At 47.5% G+C, this 11,779-nt stretch overlaps 5 protein-coding genes across 6 annotated transcripts; 2 read left to right on the top strand and 3 right to left on the bottom strand.

Annotated features, from left to right (window-relative positions):
* Window positions 1–59: 59 nt before the first annotated feature.
* ONS95_003348 (uncharacterized protein) lies at window positions 60–2,807 on the top strand. Its single transcript, XM_058496652.1, has 4 exons — window positions 60–221; window positions 273–360; window positions 413–1,324; window positions 1,504–2,807. The coding sequence occupies exons 3-4, from the start codon at window positions 1,087–1,089 to the stop codon at window positions 2,343–2,345; spliced, it is 1,080 nt and encodes a 359-aa protein (XP_058353904.1). The 5' UTR covers window positions 60–221; window positions 273–360; window positions 413–1,086; the 3' UTR covers window positions 2,346–2,807.
* A 20-nt stretch (window positions 2,808–2,827) lies between these two features.
* On the bottom strand, window positions 2,828–4,314 carry ONS95_003347 (uncharacterized protein). The gene is made up of 3 exons (XM_058496651.1): window positions 3,987–4,314; window positions 3,559–3,808; window positions 2,828–3,356 (listed from the first exon to the last, which is right to left on the bottom strand). Exons 1-3 carry the CDS (start codon window positions 4,207–4,209, stop codon window positions 3,155–3,157), a joined length of 675 nt encoding a protein of 224 aa, XP_058353903.1. The 5' UTR covers window positions 4,210–4,314; the 3' UTR covers window positions 2,828–3,154.
* Window positions 4,315–4,416: 102 nt separating this feature from the next.
* ONS95_003346 (uncharacterized protein) lies at window positions 4,417–7,760 on the bottom strand. Of its 2 annotated transcripts, XM_058496649.1 has the most exons (6): window positions 7,495–7,760; window positions 6,838–7,439; window positions 6,583–6,682; window positions 6,430–6,519; window positions 6,305–6,371; window positions 4,417–6,251 (listed from the first exon to the last, which is right to left on the bottom strand). In XM_058496649.1, exons 2-6 carry the CDS (start codon window positions 7,436–7,438, stop codon window positions 4,692–4,694), a joined length of 2,418 nt encoding a protein of 805 aa, XP_058353901.1. In that variant the 5' UTR covers window position 7,439; window positions 7,495–7,760; the 3' UTR covers window positions 4,417–4,691. The 2 variants fall into 2 exon arrangements, with proteins under 2 accessions (XP_058353901.1, XP_058353902.1); XM_058496650.1 differs by having other exon boundaries at window positions 6,838–7,760.
* Window positions 7,761–9,561: 1,801 nt separating this feature from the next.
* ONS95_003345 (uncharacterized protein) lies at window positions 9,562–10,312 on the top strand (the record flags this gene model as incomplete). The annotated part of the gene is made up of 3 exons (XM_058496648.1): window positions 9,562–9,632; window positions 9,686–9,798; window positions 9,849–10,312. 3 exons carry the CDS (start codon window positions 9,562–9,564, stop codon window positions 10,310–10,312), a joined length of 648 nt encoding a protein of 215 aa, XP_058353900.1.
* Window positions 10,313–10,608: 296 nt separating this feature from the next.
* ONS95_003344 (uncharacterized protein) lies at window positions 10,609–11,647 on the bottom strand (the record flags this gene model as incomplete). The annotated part of the gene is made up of 3 exons (XM_058496647.1): window positions 10,609–10,854; window positions 10,903–11,340; window positions 11,579–11,647. 3 exons carry the CDS (start codon window positions 11,645–11,647, stop codon window positions 10,609–10,611), a joined length of 753 nt encoding a protein of 250 aa, XP_058353899.1.
* Between the last annotated feature and the right edge of the window lie 132 nt (window positions 11,648–11,779).

Below are 11,779 nucleotides of genomic sequence, written 5' to 3'. Positions count from 1 at the left end.
CCGAACAGTGATCAGTTGCCCACTAGCTTCTTCGCTTGGACGACAGATGAGATGAACCTAGGAATACAGGTCCGCTGTAATGCCACTGACGATACTGATCTATCCCAACACACAGCACTACCTAATATATGTTCGGTCTTCTATGACTCTCTTCGCTCTCAAGCCACATGTCACTTATACGTCGCCTTTGCGAGAAATAGTCTACTGTGCGGCCCGTACGGGTAAGCTGACGACATCTACTTGAGGGTCGAGACTAAGTCGGCGAGATTTAGTATTTAGGTATCCGCTTAAATTGTTCACACTGAGAATGTTGTTGCACCTGAAACTCTGGGCCAACAAATTTGGTCACTCTGCAGAAATGTATGCACTCAGCTCCCCAATGCCTCGGTATAAATATCTTCAACAGTAAAAGCTTTGCCAAGTCCACTCAAGCTCCGCTTCACAATTCGCTTCCCCCACCTAATTATGCAAGCGGACAAACAGACCGAAGAAAACATCCATCCGAGCAACATACCTCGATACTTGGCTATCCTCTTCATGGAAATTGCTCACGAGAGTCGCTCTTCACACTCACCTGTTCCTTTCTTTTGTCATTCATGAATTTTCTCCGACAAAGGTCAAATCACCTCCACAAGTGTCCTATCACTCAGACCAAGGCTCATTCCCAACTGCGCAACATGAACACTAAATTTCCCTATCCCCGCCACGATCCGAAATCCGAATCAAATATTGAAGCCAAACGACACAGAAAAGAGAAATCAGGTCAAAAGATTCCGTACAACCCTTGTTTTCAGTAGGATCATAAGCGACTTTCTCTGCATTTACGAGGCACAACGCCAAGACAGGGGTAGGTTAGTCATACGGTGTGCCGGTAAGGTCCAACTTATCTATCTGCATACATGTACTGAGATGAACGATGACGATACGATGCAATTTGACGATAAATCAAAATAGTCCGTAGCGAATATATAGCCTCTCCTTTCACCGTTCCCTTTTTTTTCCCAATCATCAACCATCTTCGGTCAATCTTTCTTCGCCACCTCGCTTATCACAATTTCTGAATAAACATCGTCCACCAAAATCAAAATGTCCTGCCCATCCTGCCTCACTGGAGGGATTTCAACCTCCCAACCCACCGGCACTACAAGCACTATCCACGGCCTTCCCACCTACATCGCCTCTCCTCCCTCTGGCACCACCCCCAAAGCCGTAATCGTGCTCATAACCGACGCTTTCGGGTGGGATTTCGTCAACAATCGCGTATTAGCCGATCACTACGCCAAACGAGGCGGGTATCTAGTTTACGTCCCCGATTTCATGAATGGTAAGCCAACAATCAATCAATTAATCTTCTCATTTCACCAAGTCCTCTCCAATAACAAAGCACAAACCCCATCCTCACCCAACCCTCCCTACTCCACCTCCACACTCAATAACCATCCATCATCTCCCCATAACCCTCAAGCCAAAACACACAACTAACCCCCCTCCCTCCCCCCACAGGAAAAGCAATGTCCCCCACCGCCCTCCCCCTAATGGACAACCTCACCACCCCCTCCCCCACCTACCTCCACGCCATCCTCCACAAACCCCTCTGGGTAATGCACCTCCTCCTCCTCGCCATCCCCTGGAAATCCTCTTGCGATCCCATAAAAACACATCCCCGCGTCCTCTCATTCCTGCAATCCCTCAGAGCTTCACCACCGCCTTTTGCACTTCCTGTTGATACAGGTTCGCAAAGTTTGAAGATCGGAGTAGCAGGGTTCTGCTGGGGCGGAAAACACGCTTTCATGCTCGCCCAACCTTCTCCCGAAGGTGAGAACAACCTAGCAGATTGTATATTCATCGCGCACCCCTCATACATAACCCTCCCCAGCGAAGTGCAGCACATAACCATCCCCACCAGCGTAATCGTCGGCGACGCCGACGCCGTCTTGAAGAAACCGCAAGCTGTGGAGATGAAGCGTCTGCTCGAAGCGAAGGGAGCTGAATCGAAGGGAGCTGAATCGAAGCGAGCAGTAAATGGAGGGAAGGGAGAAGGAATTGGAGGGAAGGGAGAAGGAATTGGAGGGAAGGGAGAAGGAATTGGAGGGCAGGGAGGAGGAAAAGAGATAGATCACGAGATGGTTATCCTCGAGGGCGCTAAGCATGGTTTTGCAATCCGGACGCATGCTGATGATGAGAAGGAGATGGAGATGGCTATGCGGGCTGAGGAGCAGGCTCTGAGGTGGTTTGAGAGGTGGCTTGTTGGTGGTGGTACTTCCTCTATTGCTGCGACTACGGCTGAGTCTGGTGCGGATGTGGGTGTGGATGTAGATGCGGATGCGGTTCATGTGCAGGGATGACATGAGGGGATTTTTGTTGTTGGTGATGGATGGGGGAGGAGTGTTGGAGGAGGTGAGTGGGGAGAGGATGAGAATTTGTGGGAAAGTGGGTTTCTAGGGAGGACGAAATGGGAATGTAGGTGGTTGTTGATCTTGATGTTGTGGGTGCTTGACAGTGGGATGTTTAGCCTTCTTCGGTCTTCTTTGGAAGAGAGAAGATGGCTGTTTTACCCACTTTTAGATGAATATATCTTCAACAAGATTACCCCTTCCGTTCTTATTGAAAGTAGTCGGTTTCTAAAAAATGTTGTACTTGCCTGTCAAATAGTTTGTCAAGACTGGCTTGCACGACTTGGGGCTATTTACGTCTCATACCTATCCGCTTACCCTTGCTTACTACGTACATTCTTCTCGATTCGAGACTAGAACCGTGGCAGTTCGCATGGCCACCACGTGGGTGAACTCCTCTAACCTATTCCGGATTATGATTTATTATTTTTTGTTGCACGTCGCAGCCTCGAGCTTCCTTTTCGAGAACGGCATTACAGACAGTCACCTCGCTAAAGTACTGTATTTAGACTAGCCAAATCTTGGGTCCAGATCAAGCCTTCTGTACCTGGCCAGGAGAGTTGCAAATGTGATAGGTACTAGAACGGTCGAAAAACTTTTCTGTCTATACCTTACTCTATGTGTAACCAGAACTCCACTCCTTGTGCATCAAATATAGTTTCTCTCAGCTCATGACCTTCCCACTCCTTCCCACTGGAGAGGAAAACCGGCGACATTCAAAACCTCAAGTCTTGCCATCTAAATCCACACCCTTCTCCGGTTTACCTGCTTCCTTGAACATCTTCACCACTCTCAGCACTCGTCTCGCCACTCTTCAGAAGTTCAAGCAGTCGCTTCGCAACCAGCAAGCCAACTCTCTCATACCCCGTAGGCGTAAAATGCAGTCCATCATCCCAGATCTCGTCACGCTCGGCTTCGGGCATGGAATGGTAGGGTATTAAGGCATGGAGATCGAGAGCGTAGCTGTGAGATGTATGAGCTTGGATTCGTGACTGCTGTAGTGTTTTCTTTCTGAACTGGCAAGCTAGAAATCCTCATTCAAATCTCTCCCCTAGACTGACACGAGCTTCGAACCTATACATAGACCGGATATCCCCAACCCAAACTAGCATTAGGTTATACTGTAAAAGTCCGTGAAAAGCAAGGAGAATAACAGCAAACTTACACATTCTCCCTCCCATCCTCCTTAATTAACCTATTCAACTCACCCCTCCTCCCATCCAACTTCGCACTCTTGACACCACATTCTGGGACCGTCAGCGTCAAAACCTGAGCTCCTGTCTCGAGTGGTAGCGCGGTGATCGCTTCAATCTCATCGTAGATTTTGGTGGGCAAGATGCTGTAGGCGAGGTCGTTTGTTCCGCCTAGAAAGATAACCCAATCAAAGGGACTTTCGCGGGTGCGGTCTGCTCTATCTGGATGGATGGGTGAGATGTTAGTCTCTTGATTCAAATTTCGGGGAATGTGTGCGTGTAAATAGGTCTTAGAGTGAGGGAGATTTATAATTGAAAGCCCGCTACGTAAAGTCACAGAAAGCAAATAGACCATAAACAAGGAAGGAGCGTCGACTATCACGACCGAAAAAGTACTCACACAGCCCCTCCATCCTCCTCCGAAACCCCGTCGTGACAAGCTGTCCGCTCACACCATCCGTCTCAATCTCAACCTTCCATTCACTTCCTAGCTGCTCTTCTAAAGCAGTCTGAAGTGTTTTCGAGTATGGACTCCAGTGCATGCCGTACATTGAGTAGCCTTCTGTTAGGCTGTCGCCGAAACAGAGGATGCGGAGGGGTGTGGGACTAGATGGATTGGCCATTTGGTGAGCTGGATAGAAAGAGGGATTGGGATGAGATGGTGTGAGATGTATTTTATGATGTGGAGGAGATTGTGATTGAAGATGGTAAAAGGTGTGGTGGGTTGTTAGGCAGTTGTTGGTAATGCAAGTGAAGGCGCAGCTGCCTGGAAGTTGTCTGACCTCGCTTGGCCCCTGCGTGCGGCCCGCCCCGCGCCTCCTTTCTTGCCAGCGAAGTTCCGTTCTTGCGGAGGGCTTTGTTTACAATCGAGTCCATCACACTTGAAAAGTTGACCAATCAAAAATCAACTTGCCCAGAATTTTCAAAGATGCCACTATGTCGAGGAATCGCAACAAGCAAGAATTCTACAAGCAGAAAAATCCTCCACATTAGTGTTACAACGGAAGGACGTTATCGAATATATTCACCAGCGCAAAAGCAGCGGTAAGGTTAGTGGCAGATTTTATAATCTTACAACGAATATCAATTCACCCGTATCGGTATTCTAGCCACCCATTCCTATAGATCTTCTTCCCAGGACCCTTAAAGACCCAATATCAACCATTCCCCCCAGGACCCTTAAAGACCCAATATCAACCATTCCCCCCAGGACCCTTAAAGACCCAATATCAACCATTCCCGGTTCAACAACACTCGGTCTAGCATTCCCGACTCCTGATCCCCCACCAACAGACTTCCCATTGAGCCTCTGAGCATCCTCGCGTACACTACCATTAACAGCTCGTACCGTCCTAAACCACAATTCCTCATCCCTCTCCATTCCCAAAACCCCATGACTACTCCTCCCTCCAAACCTGGCACTCCCCAACAGCGTTCCAAAAGTCGAACTCCCATTTCCCGCCACACCACCAGTATTCCCCGGCGCAAAAATCAACGTCGCATTCCCACTTTGCGATTGCGAGAGTGTCGTCCCAGCTAGTGTCTGTACCAGCCGGGAGGAATCGTCGAGATTAGCGAAAGGTTGGAGACCAGATGGCGAGGCGCCGTGGCCAGAAATCTCGCTATGGTAGCTGCGGTCAATAGTAGCATCAACACGGAACGCGCCGGTAGCGAAACTGGTGAAGATGCTCTCGAGGAAAAGCGGATAGGAGTATGTTTTTGTGTAAGGGGTTTCGGCGCCGAGGAGGAAGGAGTCTTTTCCTGATGTGGTGTGGGTGTTCGCTTGGTTGTTCCCTTGGTCGGTTAGAGCATTGTCGGTTGTTTGGGATAGGTTTTGTGTCCAAACTGCTACTCTGCCGTTGGGGTATTGTGCGGTTTTGATGTTGGCTGTGATGGTGAGGGAGCGGCGGACGGAGGTTTTGTAGAGCAGGGTGTCGTTGCTACCTGTTGAGTCTTGTTTTATGGTTTGAGATACGGATATCTCTGGATCGGACGATGAGATTTGAACCTTGTCGCTCGTAGTCGTAGCCGTCGAGTTACTGTCTGTCCAAATAAATATCTTTCCGGACAGCACCCAATTGCTAGCCACGCCTTCGCTCAAAACAGCTGTCTTCCCAGCATCATCACTTAACCCCACCACTTTCATCTCAAAAGTATGAGACTGTCCATCGCAAAGACTTCCCAGCCATGGTGTGACATCAATCTCTCCTTCACTCAGATCGAACGCCTGTATCCCTACCATGGGGCTCCAAAAGGCTGGAACGATTCCTCCCGTGAAAATGACAGGAAATGGCCACACAACACCAACCATCTGGCCGTCTAGCCAAAGCTGAACTTCTCGAAACGGACTATTGCCGGGTAAGACACCACCAGATGAATTGTATGTAGAGATAGCTGATGACAAGGCATTCTGCCACCAGAATTCCTCTTCGCCTTGTCCTGTTGCTGCGATGGATACAATTGCTCGCTTAGCATTTCTCGGAAATGACCCAGCCGAGAGGACCGCAGTAGCGTTTTGGGTAGTGGAAGGTATGACGAATGTACTGGGTTGTGATTCACTGATGCCTCGCTTGGCTGAGAGGGGAAGTATAATATTTGCTGCATCGACGGATTCCGAAGCCGAGAAGAAAGTGGCTGTGAGAGATGTGATATAAGTGCCTGTTAACTATTTGATTGTCTTAGCTCTGTCAAAGTGAACATCTAGTCTGTTGTACTTACGTTCACATTAGTCAGATTGGGAAGGTCAAAGATGATCAACTGGGACGTCTTCCACAGTGACATAAAACTGTGCACAAGCCCAAGTTAGCTTCCAAATCTCACCAAGATCCATGGAAACCACTCACTGTGACATGTCTTTCATATATGTCCAGACAATTCCAGACCTCCTTGGCTCGGCAGTTGACGTTCGGAAAACTTCCGTATCTCCCATGTGCCTATGTTGGCAAATGTGATCAGAACACAAAGCTTCGCAGAACTCGATGCAAGACTATACTCACATAGTCGCTAACCTATCGAATTGACCACCAAAACTTCGAACAGTGAAGTTCATCACGACTGTGTTACTAGATCCCATACAGTCCGGTGGGGTATAATTTCCTTAAAAAAATATTTATCAGCTCATAGTCATCCTCGAAGCAGCGTGTACTCCAATACATCCAGAACAGTCCTTTCGTGTAGCCATTCATTCGTCGAATCGTCCGTTTCGTTATTCTCTCATTCTCACTTCGAAGATCAAAATTTCCTGCACTTACCAACAAATGGCTGCCCGAATGAAAACACAAACTCGTGTTCCATAAGTGTCACTTGGCAAATCTTTCCATCTTCCGCAGAAGAACCTCCAGTGGGTATAATCTCAATTCCATCATTTAGCACCACTTGCCCAGGACCCATGACTGGTGGGTCGAGTTGGAAGACGCGGAGAATGTTGGTTGGGCTAGCAGCTGCTGCACTGGAGCTAGATGAAGATGATGGACTCGAGCAAAGGCTCGAGGTAATAGTTCCCGGCGTCGAACTGACAGACGGTCCTGCACCACGCGACAATCGCCTGTTACTCAATGCCGGACCTTGAGGTTCTCGGGGATACAGGCCCACAGAGACATGCGAATGCAAGTCTAGGACTTTTTCTTCGCTCTGTACTGGTACGATGTTCCTTTGAGGCGCAAAGAATATGGAGTAGGATAAGACGATACATCCTACAGCCGCGATGCAGACTCCCAGGAATGAGAGGATATCGATGAGAGAGACCTTGTTCTTCGTCGTGTTTTCGAAATGCCATTTCTCTTGTACCCTCTCCATTCCCCAACCGTCATCAAGGTACTGCCCCTCCTCACTAGCTTTCAGCCCACGATCCATACTTCCTAATTCGGTTTCAGTATCAAAATGTTGTTTGTCCTCAACAGCTGGAATACCTCCCTCCTTATTGATGCCAAAATAAACCATCGAAACCTCTTCTGGGTTTCCTTCATCTCCGTTATTTAAATTAAAGGAGCTTTATCAAGCTTTTGAGCTACCTCGTAAAAGCTACGTCAAGCTCCTGTAATATCTCACCCGCCACCCGAGGCTTGATACAAGTCCCGTCACGTCCCCGTCGCAGGTCGGGGATCGCGGTCCCCCCCACGACCGAAAGCTTATTTCGAAAGGAACACGCCTGTGCGCTTACTTTGTATGGAAAGTCTATATTTCCCGAAATCGTCGACTTTGGGGTAATGATTCGTTGTTTTTTCTTGGCGGTGAACCAAATGCGTCGTATTCGGACTCCGCTACTCTGTCCACGGGCGAGAGATGCTGTCAGCTGAAGCCGAAAAGCCTAGCTTGAATGATAGTGAAGAAAGTCGTGATTAGGCTAATAATAGAAAAACCAAGAACAATTGATTGCCATCTTGGAAGTGGAGCTCTTTTTTCTACTCTGTGACTGTGTCTGTGGAACATGGGGCATGCGCCTCAAATGGAGCAGATTTAAGTTTGGCATCATCCATGTACAGATCACCGACTTCTCTGGGCCTACGACGACTCAACACCTCTACGTGGTGCAGGCTATCAACTCCTTTAGGAGGCTAAGATTAAGTCACGACCTGCTGTCCTCTTGCACATAGTATACCGAACGATCGAAACAATACAGATAGAAACACAACCTCCGAAGAGCGCTTCACATAGAGTCGACCTCAGAACAAGGCTATAATAAGAAGGGATAGGAATAAGTTCTATCCTACAGTTAAGGTAAGGGGGGAGGAAAAGCAGGACTCGGAGGAGAGTTCCCGGAAGATAATTACGTAACAAGGAGTCTCCCTATAAAAGCTTTACGAGGGTATAGTGAGCGTACTACTCTGCTAAATATAGTCTCGTTAGATTCGTAAGAAGAGAGTGTCGAGAGTGTTAGTAGCCCGTTAAGTCGAGGAGAGCTATACTCTAGGAATCGAGTAGAGGAGTCGTGGGTTTTCGCGGAAGAGTATATATATTATAGTTCTACGGAAATCCTCCCCTTAGAGAGCGTAGTTGCTAAGTATAAGGATCAGCTAGTTAAGGTTTTTGTTGTTTTTCCTTAGTCGTAGAGTATAAACTATAGGTATTTGTACCTATTAGAAGGTGCACCTAAATAGGGGCTAATCTAGTTATTATATAAGGAAGGCACGTTATCAAAGGGAGAGAGTTCTTATATGAGCACTGTAAAGTCGAGCTTGAATTAGGAACGGAATATCTTACATAGTAGTAATAGCTAAAAAGGACAATAAACTGGATTCAAAAAAAAAAAACAAAAAAAACCGACTTCTCTAAGCGGCAATATAGACACTCCTAGGCAAATCAACATAACTTTTGAATTATAGCAATAGTTAGTCCACCTCCTCTGTATTCAATTGATCTCTAATCTCAATTTAGGTAGAAAAGACCTAAGTTTCGAGGCTACTCCACTTATTTTTCGGACGGCTTGAATAGAAGCACGCGGTTTTTTCGAAGCGGACATTTCCCATCCGACATAAGATACGATATGCAACAAAAAGATATCCAACTCGCCTGCTACCGCTTTTAACTCATTAAAAGACCTTTGTTACACATCGCATGCTATTTCGGATAGAGACTTTCCTCTTTGGGAATCGGTAGAGTCGATTGTATGCTTTGAAAATGGAAACGGAGCTGAGAACTAGTCGTAGAGTTTGTGTACTATTGTCTAGTTTTACTTGTCGCAGAACACACTCGCCTTAATTCCTTGTATCTACCAAACTCGTCCTATTAAAATATTGAAATCATTGGTTTGATTGCTCTAAGTCAAGCAAGTTACAAACAAAGGCCAACAAACCGAAATTGTTTGTAGCAAACATTTCTTAAAAAACAAGTAGATTGATAGAAGATTGAATGAAAGAATGTCAAAGTCTTCAAGTAAAAGAATGCAGATGCCCATAAGTATTCTACCTATTTTCTTCTATTTTCACAAAGTGACAACATCATCCTGCCAACATTCAATCCCAATTTACCAGATCGGTATGGCTTCTCCCTTCGAGATCAAACCTCAACACAGTTCGACAGGGATAGCAGCCATCTACGATATCGTCTGGTACGCTTCCACACACCCCGCTGCTCCATTGACCGTACAACCACTCTACACAGGCTCGCGAATTCTTTTCGAGAAAGAACTCGTGCCAACAAATTCGCCGTCCGTGGCAAAGAAAGAGTACAATACAGAGCAGAGTTGAGATTTGAAGGCCGGGAGAGCGTCTACGGTGAGTAATCCCGAGAATAAAGCCATGGGAGCTTGCTGATATGAGAACAGGATGTGACGAAAAGCTCTTCCAAAACTTCAATATCCTCTCCCTCCCACCAGCATCAACATTCCACCTCTCTCCTCTCCCCATACCCTCACCCACACCTGCACCATCACCAACAGATTTCATACCCCTCACATCACCCAGCCCATCCAATCCAGGAACCCTCGACCTAACATTCACCGCTCCCACTGCAGACTCCGACGGCTACCCCTTCCTCCATTTCCAATACCAATTCTCAACAAAAATGCTAGATGACAGAGGAGAGAAGTTACAGATGTGTGCAGTAGGATGGGCGAAGAGAAGGGAATATGATGATGAGGTTCCGACGGGCAGGGATACGTGTTTGAGTGATGTGGAGAGGGAGAGCTTGGTGCGGAGGAGAGAGATTGACATGGTGGCGTTGGAGGGGAGGCTGTCGAGTGGGATGAATAGGATGGAGGGGCTGGAGGAAGGTGAGGTTATGGAATAGAGGTACCGAGTAAAAGCATTGTTCGAGTAAGACATACACTTGGACCTGTTGATCAAGGATTGTTTTCGATGCTGATGCTTCCTTGACTGATGGTTTATTTACTTCGAATTAAGCGATGTTCCTCTCCTCGTGAGCCTGTGCTAATCATGCCATCGTATGCTATCGCTAAAACCCGTCCATACTGCTTGAATGTATTATTTCGTACAATAATATGCTGACAATGCACTGAATATCGTAAGATCGTAACATGTCCTAGAGGCTTCTTCGCTCACGTCCTCATCCGATTAATGTGAGCTTCAGTGGCGTGATTGAGTATTTGCTGCCAAGTACTTCTTCAATCGATCACTCTGTATCATAGCCCGTATCAACTCAATCGTAATTTCAACGCCGTTCTCGATCGCAACTTCGTCCGCATTGACTGGAACGTGTAAAAAAACCACTCTCCGCTCTTCTTCCTTCTGTGTGAGATAGGCCATGCTCGAAAAATATATAAAATCGCACAGGTACCGTCCAGCGTCCTCGGAGATTCTGACGTCTTTGCCCTACACAGAGTTAGTCATTATCCCTCGCAAATTAACATACAGACGTACAGGTAGGGCAGCTCTCCACCTCTTCCAAACATCATCCACATCCACAGCACTCAGCAACTCCTCTGGCATATCATGCCATATCCACTTCTCGCCCTCCAACCTCCTCCTCTCCGCATCACCCAACAACTCATGGTCCACGTCCTTCATATTATACCCATCCCTATGACCCCTCCTCTCCACACTGTAGAACTTCCTTCCGGACGCCATACCAATGTGGATCGCAAAGTCAATCTTTCTTCCCTCCCATAGCGTCGGTACCAGTTCCCGCACTGTTTTGTATGCAACCTTCACAGGCTCGGGATGGACAAGAATGCGAACTGGGACATGCTTTGCAATTGCAGATGCGTCGTGCGTTTGGAATCTCGAAGGAGGTAGGAAAGGCGGGAGACCTTTAGCTATTTCCCAGGAAGGGTTGATGGGGTTTTGGGCTCGGAATGGCTGTTGAAGCTCTGTTAGCTGACATTCCAACGGAGACTTAGGTTGGAGTGTTGTAGAGGCCCACAAAAACAGCCAGGGCGGTCAGAAGTATAAATAAGAATGCTGACAGGCTCTGACTAGCTGCCAGGTGCATGATTTTTGTCAATTCATGCCCCGTCAAAGTCGTGCTGACGCGGGGTGTGAGAAGAGCTTCCCTTAAGCACGCGACAATGGCGGGGTAGATCTGAAAAGCACTTACACCGAAGCCAGTGACCAGCACTGTTATCTCGTCCTCTTGAGGGACGGGTTCTTCGGTAAGCGAGCCCATATTGACACAGGGTGGAGGAGACTGCGAACTTGGAAACGAGAAGGAAAGGGTAGAGGATTGAAGGTTGTCGCGGCGCAGAATGAATGGGCATGTGAAGCTCGCATGCCAAGGCGGGGTTAACTCGGCTGAGCT

Source organism: Cadophora gregata (assembly GCF_030347475.1).
Source record: "Cadophora gregata isolate MNR1 chromosome Unknown scaffold_12, whole genome shotgun sequence".
Taxonomy (NCBI): domain Eukaryota; kingdom Fungi; phylum Ascomycota; class Leotiomycetes; order Helotiales; family Ploettnerulaceae; genus Cadophora; species Cadophora gregata.
This window is presented reverse-complemented; position numbering and strand designations above follow the sequence as displayed.